The sequence below is a fragment of the Passer domesticus genome, chromosome 18 (genome assembly GCF_036417665.1).
Source record: "Passer domesticus isolate bPasDom1 chromosome 18, bPasDom1.hap1, whole genome shotgun sequence".
NCBI classification, from domain to species: domain Eukaryota; kingdom Metazoa; phylum Chordata; class Aves; order Passeriformes; family Passeridae; genus Passer; species Passer domesticus.
Genome location: NC_087491.1, coordinates 1,739,091 through 1,755,154, shown reverse-complemented (window position 1 = coordinate 1,755,154; position 16,064 = coordinate 1,739,091). Strand labels below are relative to the sequence as shown.

Here is a 16,064-nt window from a genome sequence, read left to right as displayed (position 1 = left end):
CCTCCCTTTGTGTCCCCAGACTACCCTGTCCTTTTTGATGTGGCAGCCAGGAGATGAGACATGGGTAGATATAGACACAGACTTCAAAACTAACACAAGATATGATTAAAAATGAACTTTGGATGGTAATATTCAACACATTTTAAACAACATGCTTTATTACTTCTCCCTGTAATGCCTGGACAACTTATGGCTGGCACTTGTTTTTGGTGCCAGCTGACTGAAATCTGGAATAATCTTGGGTATGGGGGAAATGACAATAAAACCATCATAAATTGAATATAAAATGTTTTTCTACATGTGTCAATAACTTCAATGGCCACTTGCAGTCAGCACAAATGTCAGCCTGTGATTGTGATCAGAGCCAGAGCTGGCTGTTCCATGTCAGCTCCTCCTGCAGAGGCTGTGGGGGCCTGGGCATGCTGCTGGCTTGTTTCCTTTTAGGAGACAGGGTTGAGGAAAGGTCGGGGGGTTTTGTCAAAGAGATGATGTTTGAGTGACCGTGTATGTGCTGGAAGCCTCACAGACTGACGAGCCCACGACAGGAGCACCCAGTGCTGGGAGGGCTGCACCTTGCTGCCCTGGTGAGAGGTGTTAAGCTGCTCCTTCGCCTCCAAGAGAGCCAAGTACAGCACTTTAGTGCAGAAACCCTTCACTAGGCCTGGTTTGCACAGCTGCAGCACCTGGGGTTGGTGGAGTGCCCCTTTCTGCACTTGGAAATGGGCTGAGTCAGTCATGGGCCAGGGCAGGGCATTCCCCACCTGTGCCCATTGTGAATTCCTCTGCCCCGACTGTGACGCGTCCTGCTCCTCAGTGACATCCCGCCCAGCCTGGAACATGGAACTCCCCGTTTCCAAGGGCACGTGGCCATTGTCACCGGCACACGCAGGACCGCTCAGACCCTTCGGCGGCTGCAGCCAGAGCGGAGGTGTCAGAGCGACAGCGAGTGTTGTTCCAGATTTGGTGGTTCCAGCACTCATTGTTCAAGAGGCCGATCCACACACTGTGTGGAGGTAATTATTTACAGTTCTGGGCAGAAAGGGGGAGCTCAGGGGCAAATTCACAAAGCTGGCACCACAAGAACCAGAGTGTCTTAGTATTTATACAATTGAGGAAAGAAAGGAATTAGTGTTCATTGATTGAAATTCTCCTAGTTCTCTTCATAATTAGTATTGTGTCTACTGTTAGGTAATTTCCTCTCACTTCTCATGCCCAATAGTCTGCATGCTCAGTCTCCCCCTTATACACAGTGAGAGGTTTCTTGAGTGGGTGGCCATGGTCTGCCCCTGCTGGAATGGCCTTTTACCCTGTCACAGCTGATTCAGCACAGTTGCTGTGTTGGCTTCATCAGTTTGTTCCTTTTCTCAGGGGTTCTGCCAAATGTCCTTGTATCCATAAATCCGGCATTCTTTGTGTCCACCATCAGAGGTGCATCCTTCCTCCCAAGCCTTGCTAACCTCCCCTGTGTCTGAGGTCACTGAAGGCTGCTAAGCCCTACACCTCACCAAGGCAATTGAGCCAACAAGTAACCTGCCTTTCAAAGGCCGGGCCATCCCTTTGAGCTTGGTGGCTGCTTCTTGTTTCATGGAGGTGATCTCCCTTCTTCTTGATGAGCCTGGAAAGCCACCAAGGCCAAACATCCAGGAACACATTTTGCTAAGAAGGATTTTGCATTTTGCAGTCTTTGCAGCAGGATCAGTGTCTGTGGCAGCGGGAGCAGCCGAGGCAGAGCGGGATGGCGGAGCTGCGGGCCTGGGCAGGATCCAGTGTGTTCTGCAGAGCCCCAGCCCGCGCTGCGTCCCGCAGGGCCCCCAGCAGCACTGCCGTGCCCGTCAGGGTGACCCAGAGGCCCCAGGACCAAGAGGTGAGGGGCAGCTGTGGGGCTCTGCGGGCTGGCAGCGGGTGGGGGCTTGGCCATGGTGTTGGTGTCAGGTGCTGCTGAGCCCGCGGGACCTGTTGGGCAGGGCTGGGGCCCCACGGCTGCTCCAGGGCCCCTTGGAGCTGCTGCCCGGGTGGGAGCCACTCACAGGGATGACCCGCAGGAGGTGCCAGTGGATGTGGGAGGATCTCTGATGGATGTGGCACTCGGGGATGACACTGAGGAGGTGCCAGTGAAAGTCACATGTTCTCCATGCTGGGACACTTGGGAAATTCATGCCTGGGCATGTCTCTTGGCCAAAATGCATGGATTTCTCATTGTTCCACGTTGTACTGCACTCACCGAACATGTCAGGGTAAAGGAAACTCTCTAACAGTATTTTCTAGTATTAGGAGGAGGTATTAGTATTTTCCCAGCTGTGATGCCTAGTGGAGAACTCCAGCCACATGCACATCATTTTCAAAGCTTTTGCACTCTTTGATACAGTTTTAGCAAACATAGAAATTAACCTTAATTGGTTCTAAATTACAATTCCACTAAGTAATATGCTATCCTCTATTTGGGATTGATGTCTCCTTTCTCATGCTAATTAGTCCACATTTTCCAGTCCATTTATCATACCTTTTTAGATTTTATCTCAGCCAATTGTGCCTTCAGAATGAAGCAGTTGGATGGCAGCAGTTGTTTTTGTTAAAAAATGTACTTAGGCTGAAAACGATTTTACAGATTTTTAAACTCCACTGGAATGTGACACAATTTGTACTAAATGATGAGATCAGCCAAGTAACCCCAATTTTGGTATATCTGTCTTACCAAGGAGAAACTGTTTCCACTTCACATCTATCCAAAATTGCATTGAGAGTTGAGGAAAAGAGAAAGCGTTTTCATGCCTCTTGAGAGCTGAAATTCACCTCATGCAGATGAAATTCTTCTTGGAGCTGACTCCAGGATGTACTTCCATAGTGCCAGATAAATCCCAGTGTCGGGTCCTGCCCTGAATTCTTAATCTTTTTGTGAACCACTCTCACCTGGATTGTTAGCTGAGCACTGATCAGTTCAGTTGTACTCAGGCACTTGATTTCAGGGGAAGCCTGTGCCTATAAATTCCAGCAATTGGGAAAGGATGACTTGCTACTTGAAGGCTTGGCTGCATTAGAGGCTAAGTGAGGGTCGCTCTCTCAGGGCACTTTTGTAGCCGGCTGCTTTCAGAGGGAGAACTGTGTCAAAGCAGCCCTTTTGAGTGATGGGACAGCAAACCTTTGCAAGTGCAGCTCTTGTTTAAAATGAAGGGCTTAGTTAATCAGCAGTAATGGAGAGTAGGCTGAAGATTTTACAGAAAATTTTTTCTTCCTTTTAGTCAAATGCCAGCGAGGTGTTGCACAATGGAAGTGTGCAGGATATCAAATTGTATAACCCACTTGGAGGTATGGCTGCCTTTCATATTTTGCTCAATGTCTGTAAGATTTTCAACTTGGCAATTCATTTTTGCAGCATATTCTTGGGACAGGGAATCTCTTGTGTTCAGAGCTCTCAGCTGGAGGTGGTTTGGCCTCAGGTCAGCCTCGCAGTCTCTTGTCAATGCATTCAGGCACTGGTTTGTTTTCCCCTGAGAAAGCCTGCCAGTCCTTCCTTGTTCCCATACTGCTTGATGGGCTGGAATTTGGAGCATGGAGGTCAAGGTTTGGAGCACCTTATGCACTTAAATTCACAGTTGTGGTAGCTAATGTTTTGGATTTACAACTAGATTTTGGAGTACCTAGGCATAGTGCCTATCCATAAGAATTAATTGCAAATTGAAAGAAAAATGACTGAGAGGAAGTCGCATAGAGAATTTCAATAAAGTCATTGTGGAGAACCATGCTTGATTTAATTTTTTTTGTCTTGGTCATTAATAAGTCAGTGTTGCCACAATACTGTGTTGGGTTCTTTTCAAGGAAATTGGAAGGAAGGCATTGATGTCATGTTCCCAGTGGATTCCATCACTTCCGACAAAGCACAATGTGCTTAGGGGCTGCCATTTGTTGTTAACCTGTTCTGAGTGCTGTTTCCCCAAGGAGCCTGGCTCCAGGCAGACACCAGGTGCACATTCCCCTTGCAGACACTCAATGGTGCTGCCTGCAGCAGTGAGCTGAGCCAGGTACAGCCAGCTGCCCTGAGAAGAACAGGCTTTCACCTGGCTGTGGCTGTGGTCACCTGCCTGCAGGGACATCCCTGCCCCTGCAAGTGCAGCTCTTGCTCTGCCTTAGCCTAGTGCACAGCATTTTAAGGCAGCACCCTTGGTGGCTTTTTGGAGAGACAACGCTAAACTTCTGAATTTCTCATTCGGGACATTCTGTTTCACATGTGAATGAAGATTTGTGTGATTCTAGGAGGTGGTCTACTTAGATCCTAAGGGAATATTTAACATTCAGTAGCTGGGGTCTGAGGACTGGCAGTAGTGAGACAATTGTGGAACTTGGGGCCACTTCTGCTTTGGGCTGGCACAGAGAATCTCAGGTGAGACAGCTCTGGTTGCTGATAGGGTAGAGCGTGCCTTTGCAATGTGCTCCATGCAGTATCAATTTGGGACTGGTCTGTGTCACAGAATCAGAGAATATGTGATTTGGAAGGGATCCACAAGGACATGCAAGTGCAGCTCTGTCCCCAAGAATCCCACCAGGTGCCTGTGGACCTTGTCCAAATGCTTCATGAGCTCTGCTGGACTTAGTGCCCTGAGCCCACTAAGGGAGCCTGTCCCAATGCCTGACTACCCTGTGGTGAAGAACTCTTACCTAATTTTCATCTTGATGCTTGGTTATGGTTTCAGGTAATTTTCATTAGAAGTCATTCAGGGGTATCATTTTGGGAGATCTTTTGCTTGAATGCTGTGGGAAGTTTCTGTACCTACATCAGATTGAGCTTCTCAAAACACCAGCAGTGCCCTCACTGGATAACTGGCATGTTTACCTTGTTCTAAGTAATTGAAGTGTGTGATGTTTGTGTCATTAGGTTTGCAGGCAAATATCAGAGAGGCATGGTCCAAGGAACAGGAAGTGGAGAAAGGCATTAAAAGTTTGACCTACATTGAAAGATTGAAGGAGCGTGTAAAGAAAGGTCAGTCTCTGTGTGTGTGATGGAAGACACAAAGCTCCCGGATGTCTCACCAGGACTCAGAGAGTCTCCATCAGACACCAAGCACGAGTTCCTGGTTTCAAAGCAGTGCCTGGTGTGTCATATCCCCTCCCTCGACCTGCTGGCCACGCTTCCCCTGGTGCAGCCCAGCACACGGTTGCCTTTCTGGGCTGCCGGCACATGGTGCCAGCTCATGCCCGGCCTCTCATCCACCAGCACCTGCAAGTCCTCCCCACCTTCATCCCCAAGCGTGCCTCGGTGCCAGGGCATGTCCCAACCCCAAAGATGCAGCACTTGGCACTTGGCCTTGTTGAATCCCATGAGGTTCCCAGGGCCCCAGTTCCCAAGCTTGTCCTGGTCCCTCTGGATGGCATCCCATGCCTCTGGTGCTGGCAAACTTGCCAAGCTTGCATTTAATCCAACTGTCCATGCCATTCTTGACATAGCTCACTGCTTGAGCTTACAAACTGGGGAAATCATATAAAAGCACCATGCATAAAAGTAATTTTTCATAAATACCACCCCTCCAATAGCATTCCTTTAACAGGTATTTTTAAGGAATGTTTCTTCCTAATGCTTTACTGTTTGGATTCTTAAAACTGATCTATAAATGCTGAACAATCAGAGTTTCAGCAGTCTCGGTACATCCTTTTGAATCAACTTCCTTGCCTTCTCCCAACCCCCCATTTGACAACTCTTTTTCTGTTTTTCCTTTACTGAAGTGAAAATACCAGAGCTCAGGAGAGCCCCACGCAGCTTTCCAGATCTTGTGCCTGAGAGGAAGAGAACGATGCCCACGAACCCTGCCAAATTCTTCCGGAGACTTTCCAGGACTGTTTCCCAACGACCCATCAGAGACAGGGTGATTCATTTACTGGCTCTGAAGAATTACAAGAAGCCAGAGTTACTTTCCCACTTAGAGAGAGAAGGAGTTGTGGAAAAGGACAAGGAATCTCTTGGAAAGATCCTTCAGGAGGTGAGATCCTGGAGTCACTGCCGGCAATGCTCTCAGCCCTCTTACTTCAGGGTTTCAATTAGAAACTAATGAGAGGCTTAGGAAACGCTCCTGGTTTAGATTTTTCCATCAGCTTTACCCAGTTTCCCCCAATGGCAAGCCCATGTGAGGAAAGAAAGAAACCTTCCAAACTTGGGAGGCATTGTTGTATTTTTCTAGAATGGCTGGCAATGATAAATTTTTTGTAATGTTCTTGCTTCTCGTACCTTTTTTTAATCCTCTCTTTTCCTTGCACTCTTTAACTGCTTCATGGAGGAACTTCACAGGGTGAAACTCTCAAAAGGATGAAACACTTAGCTGAGGTCCTTAAAATATCCTGGGACAAGTTTCAGAGGAGAGAATTTTGGTAGCTGCCTAGGGCAGTATTTCACTTGAAGGGAGTTGGTGGCCACTCGATGGTACTTGGCTGCTGCTGGGATCTGTGGGGATTGCTTTCCAGGGGAGGGTGTTCCAGGCAAATTCTCCACGATAGAGATGGTTCCCAGCTTTGAGCACAGAGGTTCTTTGCTGTTGTGTGATCGAGTCTTCAACGTCCTTGGCACCTATTATTATTCAGTGACTTTTCCACTTGTCCTTTCAGTTCCACTGGAATTTCATTATTTCTTTATTTCTTTATCATTTCTACAATTTGCATTGATGGAAGGATTCAGTGGCTGTTTCCTTCCTTTTTCAATATTCCCCGTCCATGCAGGCTGTTGCTGAATTATGCAAACATTAAATAGCATATCATGTAGCAATATTTCCTTTTTAGCTATGAAAGAAGGGATTATAGGATTTCAAAGCTCAGCTCCTTAGAGGGTAAGAGGTGAAAAATTTTTCACCTTTCCCTTTTTTCTTGTCAATGTTTAAGGAGGTTTTGAAGAAGTAGTTTCTTGTTTGCAGTGTGAACTGCCTCAAAGTACTGGTTTGCATTCTGAAAGTGTGAACAGCACTTCATCCTGAAAACTATTATTCACATTATTCTTAACTTCACAGCAAGGTGGCATTGTTTTTGGGTATAGATGACAAACCAGTAAGGTGAACTTGCTGAGCTCTTACACTCACAGCCTTCCTTCTCTTCCAACACAGCCTTAGTTGTGCTTTTAAGAGGTGAATTCCTGATTCTGGGTATCTTGGTTAATTTTTAGCTGTTGAAGTGTAGCTCTAGTAGCTTATCTCCCACAACTGTTCCATAGGAAGCTGTAGTTTCCTCTGAGCAAGCACTTGAGAAAGAAAATCAATTCTGTTTGCAGAGACAAATGCTAGCATCCTGTGGAGCTTCACGGGACGGTGAAAGCATGCCCCGTTAGAGGCCCAGGCTGTGCTCTGCCATGGCAAGGCAGCTGGGTGAAACAAGAGGGTAGCCAGTGTCCTCCTGAGGGTGGAAAAATATGGATTTGCCCATGGAGATGATGTTCTTCAGGTCTTACTCAAAAGAAAAGGAAACAGAAAGGAAAAGCATGGCCTCTGCTTGTTTTTCAAATGGTGAAGATTGAGAGTTCTGGCATAGGGGACTTTGACTCTCAAAGCTGTGTTAAAGACCAAAAAACCTGGATCCCTGCTGCAGGGAGAGGTTTTCATAGCATCCATTTCCTCCATGCTTGCAGCACTTTGGCATTTACTTACCTCCCAATTTCTAGAGCCCAAATGGACCACACCTCTTTAATATTGTTACCTCTTACATGTCAGCTCCTTTGTTCTTCACATTGAACAAAAGTCCAGGAAAACAGATGCATGATTTCTTTTCAGCTTTGCTTTAGCTTTGCAGTACCAGTTTGACATCTGTAGTCTGCCTTTAGGTGAAATGAACATTTATGTTTTAAATGTCTGTCCTTAGGTAGCCAACCTGGATGCAAATGAGAATTCTTTCAGCTTGAAGGAACATTTCTTTAAAGACATCCAGGAAGATTGGCGTGGCTACACTGAAAGAGATAGACAGACATTGGAGGTGACCCTTTCTCAGTAAGTTCAGTCAGGACAACAATCATTTCAAAAAACCCTCTGGCAAATGAAGGTCTGTTTTCCTTGTGAGAAAAGAACGATGATTGTTGATAGTTTTGCTTTGTAACCTGAAATGTTGGGCCATCCTTACAGAAAACCAACTCCATCTCAGAATGCCACCAGCACCAGCCAGTCACCATCTCTGGGACCTTCTGAAGGAGATACTCCACCCAGAACTGCTCAGGTATTTTGTGAATTTTTTAAACATTCTCTACCATGAATGATGTTTTATGCCACTTGCTCTTGGTGTCCAAGCTGTAATATGAAGCAGTAGTGCTCTCTTTATATTGTATGAACCTGAGTCATGTACTTCCAATGGGATTCCTGTATATTTTCCAGATGGTTGCAATGTCAAAACCTGCAACAAGCTTCCACACATGACTTGTTTCTCATGGTGCATAGGAAACTGCTAAGGACAAGATGTGGACATGTTTTTGGTACCTGGCTGTGTCTGTGCAGGGTTCTTGAAGATATGGCAGCTCTAGTACTTAAAACATCCATAGACATGGCAGTGCTACTGTTTGAAGAGAAATCTTAGGGAAGTCTAGAATAAGGACAAATTCCAGTAGTGAGGCATTTGTAGGAAACTTGTTTTTCTGTCCTAAGTAGCATTTAGGCTCCCATTTTGATTCAGACTATCCCATGGGAGAGATGGGGACTCTGAATCATCAGGGAATAGCTTGGACTTGTCAGGCTTAAAATCAGAGCATGGTCTGTTTTCTTACCAATACAAGAGGGCAAGGAAAACCTTTTGAAAGAATCTTGGAAAACATTTGCATGAAAGGTATATTTCCTAAAGATTAAAAATACTCTTTAAATAGAGGAGGGAGGACACAGCTCTGTTTTTCCCTAATCTTTTCCCAGCCAGAGCAGGAAATGTTGCAGGGCCCAGCATCCTCTTATGTCCTGCCTCCTTGCCCACAGGATTTCTGTCAGCAGGCAGGCACGGAGCCATATCTGGCACTCCTGCTCTGAGCTGCTGATGTGCACGGATAGGAGCAGTGTTTGCTTGGTAGGGAAGAGTCTGTGATCCAGGGTTTCCTCTGGAGAACAGCAGGAATGAGACCTGCAGCCAGACTGGGGCTTCTCTCTGTTGTTATCATCTCTGCTCTGGACGCGCTGCGATCGGCACCGCACCGGTGGCTCCTTGGGGCTGCTTTGGGGAATTGTGTGGGTGTGTGACAGCAAGAGCTGAGTGTTTTCCTGGTGTGTCTAAGGAGAAACAGGGAGCAAGATAAAACCAACCTGAGCTCTCCATTTCGGGGAAGCCTTTGATAGAGGTGCTGAAGGGAGTGTCTTTGTCCCAAAGCCTTTGAGCTACAGACTAGGAGAAAGACTTGCTGAATACTGGGGTGAGAAAATAGGGATGAAATAGAGAACATATTTAGCTGCAGCACTCCTTGTTAGACAGGCTGTTTTAGGTAAGAAAGATGTGTTTTCAACCATTGCCAGTTCAGAGATGCTGCTTTTCCAGAATGGAAGCAAAACTAATTGGGATCATCTTTGCAGAAACGGCCTCTGGCTTCTGACTTTCTCAATCCTGTGATGGGCAAGAAGCAGAGGATTGACCAAGAGCCCAATGATGTCCAGCCAGCAGCTGGTGGCCACTCGCCTTTTTGGACCTGCCTTCCACATCCTGTTCAACTTTGAACCCGTCTCCAAGTGTCAGATCCATTTCCGCCTCCACCCCTGAAGTACAACAGAAGAATAAGGTTCAGACACATTCTGGATTCCCAGTGTCTGCCAGGGTGCAGGGGAAGACTCCCAAGACCAGAGGTGAGTAAACAGAATGAGACAGGGTAAAAAAATCCCATCCTTTGGATTTTTATGAAATGCTTGCCATGATCAAAGCCAAAGAGAAGAGAAGAGAGCTCAGGACCCAGGCAGAAAAGGAGTCACACAATCCAAGTGCAAAGGGTATTAAACTGATGGACCCCTTTCAGATATGCTACCATTTCATTTTTTTACTGGATATCTGTATGGTTTCTTAGTCATATCCAGCCTCTCATCCACCAGCACCTGCAAGTCCTCCCCAACTTCATCCCCAAGCGTACCTCAGTGCCAGGGCATGTCCCAACCCCAAAGATGCAGCACTTGGCACTTGGTCTTGTTGAACCACATGAGGTTCCCAGGGCCCCAGTTCCCAAGCTTGTCCTGGTCCCTCTGGATGGCATCCCATACCTCTGGTGCTGGCAAACTTGCTGAGAGTGCACATATTCCCACTGTCCATGCCATTCTTGACATAGCTCACTGCTTGAGCTTACAAACTGGGGAAATCATATAAAAGCACCATGCCTAAAAAGAAATTTTCATTAAAACCTCCCATCCAGTATCACTCCTTTACCAGGCATTTTACTAACTGTTTCTTTTTAATGCTTTACTATTTGGATTCTTTCAGATCTGTAAATGCCCAGCCAATAGAGGTTCAACATTCTTGGTGCATCCTTTTGAATCAACTACCTTGCCTTCTGCAAACCTGCAATTTGAACTCTTAGTTTCTGGTTTGCCCTTACTTTAGGAGAAGAAGCAGAGGTCAGAGGAGCCCAACAGAACAATCCAGGTCCTGTGCCTGAGAAGAAGAGGATGGTGCCTGTGAGACTTGCAGACATCAACTGGAGCGGCTGCGCTGCTGTTTACGGCCGACCCTACAGGGACAGGGTGATTCATCTGCTTGCTCTGAGGGATTACAAGGAGCCAGAGTTACTTGCTCGGCTGCAGAGAGATGGAGTCAGGCCAAAGGACAAGGACTCCCTTGGAAAGATCCTTCAGCAGGTGAGATCAGGGAACTTGTGCCAGCAATTCTTCCATCATGCTATTCTGCTGTTCATAATATTACTACTTCCTCACCTGTTCAAATTAGAGACTTTTCCAATACTCCTTCAAGATAAGTTCCACTGGTATTTCTTCCTGATAGGCTTTCATCAGAGGCACACCCATGGAAAGATTCAGTAGCTCCTTCTTTCCTTTTTAAATATTCCCCATGCACCTAGGCTGTTGCTGAATTATGCAAGCATTATTATATTAAATAGGATTATCTCCTCTTTAGCTAAGAAAAATAGTTTTAGAGCCTAGGCAAAGGACTCAAATTCAACATGGATACAGTTTCAGTGGATCGCAGGGTGACTTTTAAGAACTCATTTCCTGAACCTGCAGTTTGTTGCTGTGTTTGCCCAGGGCAGTGGCAGGGCATTTTCACCTGAAGACATTCACAACATAATGAGAGCCATGTTCTGCCATCCCAGCTGAAGTAGCTCCTTTAATTTCTGTAGTTTGCATATAGGTGTAATGAAGATTTGTTTTCCTGAACCTCTGCCTGCAGGTAGCCAACCTGAATGCAAAGGAGAATTCCTTCAGTCTGAAGGAACATCTATTTCAAACCCTTCAGACTGATTGGCCTGGCTACAGTAAAATCGAAAGAAAGAGTTTGAAGTTAATACTTTCTGGGTAAGTTCAGTCTCTTGGGGAAGGAAAAGAACCTTTTCAGAAAAAAAGCCCTGGGAAATGAAGCCTAGATTCTTAGAATATGCTGCACCAGCAGAGGCCCATCAGGGTCATGGAACCCAACTCCTGGCCCTGCACAGACACCATGAGAATCACACCCTGTGCCCAAGAGAGTTGTTCATACTCTTCTTGAGCTCTTGCTGCAGTGACCACTGGCCTGGGGAGCCTGGTGCAGTGCTCAAGCACCCTCTGTGCCATGAATGTTTTCCTGATGTCCTGCCTAAAGCTCCCTCCACTCTGCTTCATGTTTTTCCCTTGAGTCCTGACACTGAAGGTCTGTTTTCCCTGCAAGGAAAGAACTATGACAGTTGATATTTAAGCTTTGTAACATGAATGCTTGGGACCATCCATACAGAAAATCAGCTCCATCTCAGAACCCCACCAGCAGCAGCCAAGCAACATCTCCAAGGCCTTCTGAGACAGATGCTCCAGCAAGACCTGCTCAGGTATTTTGTGCATTTTTAACATTCTGCATTGTACAGTAAATTTTAGCAGACTTGCTGGTGATGTAGAAGCTGTGATGGGAATGTGCAGGACCAGGCCTGGGCATGTTTTGCCACACACTGCTGTGACCTCAAGGTTGTGATAAGAAGAGAGGATCCAGCAGGGGTGGAGCAGCATTGTCCTGATCCAACTTTCTGCTCTGCCTGGAGACTTGAGCTCAGTCGCCACCCTCAACTCATTCCCTGGAGAAGGGCTCAAAGGGCTGGCTCTGCTTGTGTGACAGAACTGCATGAAAAATCTCCTGTGCATAAGAGGCTGCACCAGGCTGGGGCAGATGGGGCCCTCTTGCTCTCTTCTCCTTCTGTCTCTCTGTCACTCTCATTGTTGACCCCAGCTCTGCACTATCCACATGGCTGGACAAAACACAGCACCTACAGAATGGTGCTATTCCCTCACTCCCTCCTCTGCCTTAATTTCTCTCCTCCCTCCCTCTGCCTGGGCACAGCACGGCTGTCCTGTTCTACTCCATCCCTGGCCCTGAGGTTTGCTGTGCCTGTGGGGAGCTTGTGGCCGTGTGTTGTGGCTCGTGAGGCAGCACCTTTGAGAAGCTCCTTGGGAGGAGCTGAGAGATGACTGAAGGGCCCTGAGCAACAGCAAGGGCTCGTTGGTAACCACTTGTGAACCTCTCTTGTACAAGTTTAAAGGCTTGTTAGCCAACAGCTTTTGAGTCTGCAGAGTGGGTGAGCCTGCTGGATTTAAGACAGCTGTACCTAAATGCACAAGAGTTTCTGGACATGTGACTGGTGTCTGTGTTCATCCTGATGAGAATTCACAACCAACCATAACATCCTGTACTCATGGGTTGTAATAGTGAAGCATTAATCTTGTTTTTAACACATAAAGCTCTAAAACAGCCAGGTTCCTCTGTAATAAATTATGTGGGTGTTTGATAGCAAAAGCTGAGTCTTTTCCTGGTGTGTGCAAGCAGTAATTGGGACCTAGACAAAACTTACCTGGCATCCCCATTTTGGGGAGGCTTTGCTGGAGCTGCTGAAGGGAGCGTCTACTTCCCAAAGCCTTTTAGCAGTAGACTTGGAGAAGGATTTGCTAAGTGCTAAGATGAGAAAGTAGGAATGCAGCAGAGCAGATATTTACCTGCAGGTCTTCCAGGTCTGACAGTTATTTTTAATTAAAAATAGTGCATTTTAAAACTTTGCCAATTCACAGATGCTACTTTTTTAGAATTGAGAGCAAAACCTGATTGTGATCATAGAAGAATGAATTATTTACCTGTTGTTGCAGAAATGGCCTCGGGCTTCTGGCTTTGTCAGTTCTGTGAGGAGCAAGAAGCAGAGAACTGAGCAGTAGCCCAGTTACATCCAGGCACCAGCTGGTGGCCGCTCTTCTTCCTGGGTGCTGGCTTCCCATTCTACAGGGATGTCAAAGCCAGCACCCTGCCTCCAAGTCTGGGCTCCATTCTCCTGCACCCTTTAGGTTCAAAAAAAGACAAATATTGGAGTTCTAGAATGCCAGCACTTGTGTAGAGGACTGCCTTATCCAAAAAGATGTGAAGAGAACTGGGGAGGCTGAAGCAGTAGTGTCCCTTGGATTTCAATGAAGGTATTAATGTGCTGCTTTTCCCAACTCCAGTGTGGACAATGATGGAGTAAAATTTGATTATTAAGAGAAGCCTCTGTCCAAATTTTGGTGCAAGCAAGACCATATTTCAGAGTTAATATTACAGATGTTATTTACAAGCAAATGTGAACTAGGGAGATAGAAAGGTAAAGGAGGAGATGGGCAGGTGGGGGGAAGTGCTGAGATGAACACCGAGGTGGGTTAGGCCCGGACGGGCCCTCCCTTCCTGCAGTGCAGCTGCACAGGCTCAGCTGCAGCACTGCTGCTGCATCCCCTCATGGCATTTGCAGGAGGGGAGGGAGAAGTGTGTGTGTGGTATAAAGCCCTGGAAATTGCTGGCAGCTTGTGTCAGGGCAGTGATGTTGGCAGGGGCAGCCAGGCCTCCTGCAGCTCCGGGGCTCTGGGGCAGCTGTGGCCTTTGGAGCAGGCGCGGCAGGGCCCCGGCTCACACTGGATACAGCCAGGGATGCTCCGTGCCAGGCTGAGGGCAGGGCTGGCCCTGCAGGGCAGCAGTGCAGTGAGGCCTGTGCCAGGGCTCTTGCCAGCAAATGTCACTGGGCAGAAGCCAGTAGTGCAGGCTACTGCTTCTCTGGTGCCTCCCAAAATGTGGAAAGGCATCTGTAGTTTTCTTTTCAAAGCTGTCCAACACACCAGTCAGGTGTAGCTGGCCTGGGATGCATGCCTGGCACAAGTTGTTGTCTGTCCTGGTACTGAATTTCAACTTGTTAAAGATGTGTGGCTTGTAAATATTAATTTCAGGATGCTTTGAAATGTTCATTTCCATGTGGAGGGAGACTTTGTCATCCAATAAGAACCAGACCTTAAGGCCCATAGGATCAGAAGCATTGGTGTGAGAGTGCTGGGAAGTGGCATCTATTATTCTCATTGCCACTTCATCTTGGATTTGATCATGAGCTTGATAAACCTCACACCTGTCAATTTGAGGGAGAAGGGAATGAAGAATGTTTGACTCCCATCGGTGGCTTTGAGCATTAATGAGTTTTGCCCTCCTTAGGAGCTGATGTGCTTTGGGTTTTTGTTGTTGTAGTTTCTGACTTGTCTAGGGTTTGTTTTTCGGTCTGCATTATAACAGCCTCAGTTTGCCAAGTTCCCTCAAGGGTGGTGGCTCACAGAGAAAAATAGCTCAAAAGATCAACTGAGTGTATTTTTACTATTTTACATGAATAAAGCCAGACTGGACTAGCTGAGTGTGCCTCAAGGCTATTTTGTAGGAAAGGTCATGAAATTCTACACTCTGCAGAAATGTTGGCACGCACTAATTTTCTCTTGATTTCTCTTTCATAGGGTAGCCCCAGCTACTCCGAGATGAAGAGCAGGTGCCAGTACCTCCACAAAAAGCTGTCCCACATTCAGTAATGAGTATCTGAATTTGGCAAGCAGCAAGCCCTGGAGTCCTGGCACCAGTCTTGTGCTTCAGCAAAGGAACATCTATGAGCTCCAGCTGTTTTATTTTAAAAGAAGATTAGCTTTTTAGGTTTCTTCAAGTTAGTAATAAGGAGATGATTATTTGTTAAAAATGTAGGATTAGTTAGTCTAAAATTAGAGAATTTAGTCTTGAAATTTAGCAATAAAGAAGTTGCATTATTGTTAACTCCTTCTCTTATCATCAGTTTTATCATATTTGGAAAGTCTTTCTTCTGGTCAATTCTTCTCTTCAAGACTTAGCTCTGTCCACTGAATGAAACTTAGCAGTAGAGAATGGAAGCCCAGTACCTCTATTATGAAATTGTGCACCTATTAAGAAAATATTGTAGCAAATGCAATTTCTTTATGATAAGAATAAGCCTGTTTTCTGATTTTCTTGTTAATTTAAGATCTTTGCCTTAAGGGGTGGAAGGCATAGAGGACAACCTCCACCCCAAATGACCTTGTTTTGGAGGGTTGCAGAGGAGTGCACATGGGCTGCTCTAAGCTGTCAGCTGAAGCAGCTCTCAGGGCTGCTTGGAGATCATGGCCTCACCTTGTCATGAGCCAGGAAAGATCCAGATCTCTGTAAGGGTTTTGTAAAAGACAGGGAGAAGTGTTGGAGGCAAGGTACATCAATGGGTTTTAAAGAGAAATTCAGTTCCAGTGTCCTTCAGGATCACTATGAGTTTTGTAGATTTCTCCAAACTAGTCAGTCACAACCTGTCTTTCTAGAGAGACACAGATCTTGATTCCTGCACAGACCTATGGGGACTTTGATGTCTAGTCCTTTTCCTAAATTTCCTTCAATTTATTTATTCAGCTGAAAAGGAGGACATGTTAGCAACAAGACCATATCTTCTTTTGGGAAAGGATATGAAATTGTCTGAGGGAGGATAATATTTGGGAACACTCAAAGGTGGCTGGGAATGCCCCTTTCTTCCTTGCAGAGCATTCTACAAGTTCCTCCATTGTCTCCAAGCCAATGATGTTGAGTCCCTGTACCTGAGAGCCCTTGGGGTGTTTTGTGATTGAACACCTGAGCTGTTGTTGCCCTTCTGTTCTCCTTCA

At 46.3% G+C, this 16,064-nt stretch overlaps 1 protein-coding gene across 5 annotated transcripts; it reads left to right on the top strand.

Moving 5' to 3' along the window:
- The first annotated feature begins 914 nt into the window (after positions 1 to 914).
- On the top strand, positions 915 to 15,185 carry LOC135283287 (RNA polymerase II elongation factor ELL2-like). 5 transcript variants are annotated; one of them, XM_064393889.1, is made up of 11 exons: positions 915 to 1,013; positions 3,237 to 3,303; positions 4,868 to 4,972; positions 5,713 to 5,966; positions 7,822 to 7,946; positions 8,079 to 8,169; positions 9,495 to 9,761; positions 10,504 to 10,757; positions 11,305 to 11,429; positions 11,842 to 11,932; positions 14,874 to 15,185. In XM_064393889.1, the coding sequence occupies exons 8-11, from the start codon at positions 10,569 to 10,571 to the stop codon at positions 14,943 to 14,945; spliced, it is 477 nt and encodes a 158-aa protein (XP_064249959.1). In that variant the 5' UTR covers positions 915 to 1,013; positions 3,237 to 3,303; positions 4,868 to 4,972; positions 5,713 to 5,966; positions 7,822 to 7,946; positions 8,079 to 8,169; positions 9,495 to 9,761; positions 10,504 to 10,568; the 3' UTR covers positions 14,946 to 15,185. The 5 variants fall into 5 exon arrangements, 1 of the variants encoding a protein (XP_064249959.1); XR_010349130.1 differs by lacking the exons at positions 915 to 1,013; positions 3,237 to 3,303 and adding an exon at positions 13,233 to 13,550 and having other exon boundaries at positions 4,759 to 4,972; XR_010349133.1 differs by lacking the exons at positions 915 to 1,013; positions 3,237 to 3,303 and having other exon boundaries at positions 4,759 to 4,972.
- The last annotated feature ends 879 nt before the right edge of the window (positions 15,186 to 16,064 follow it).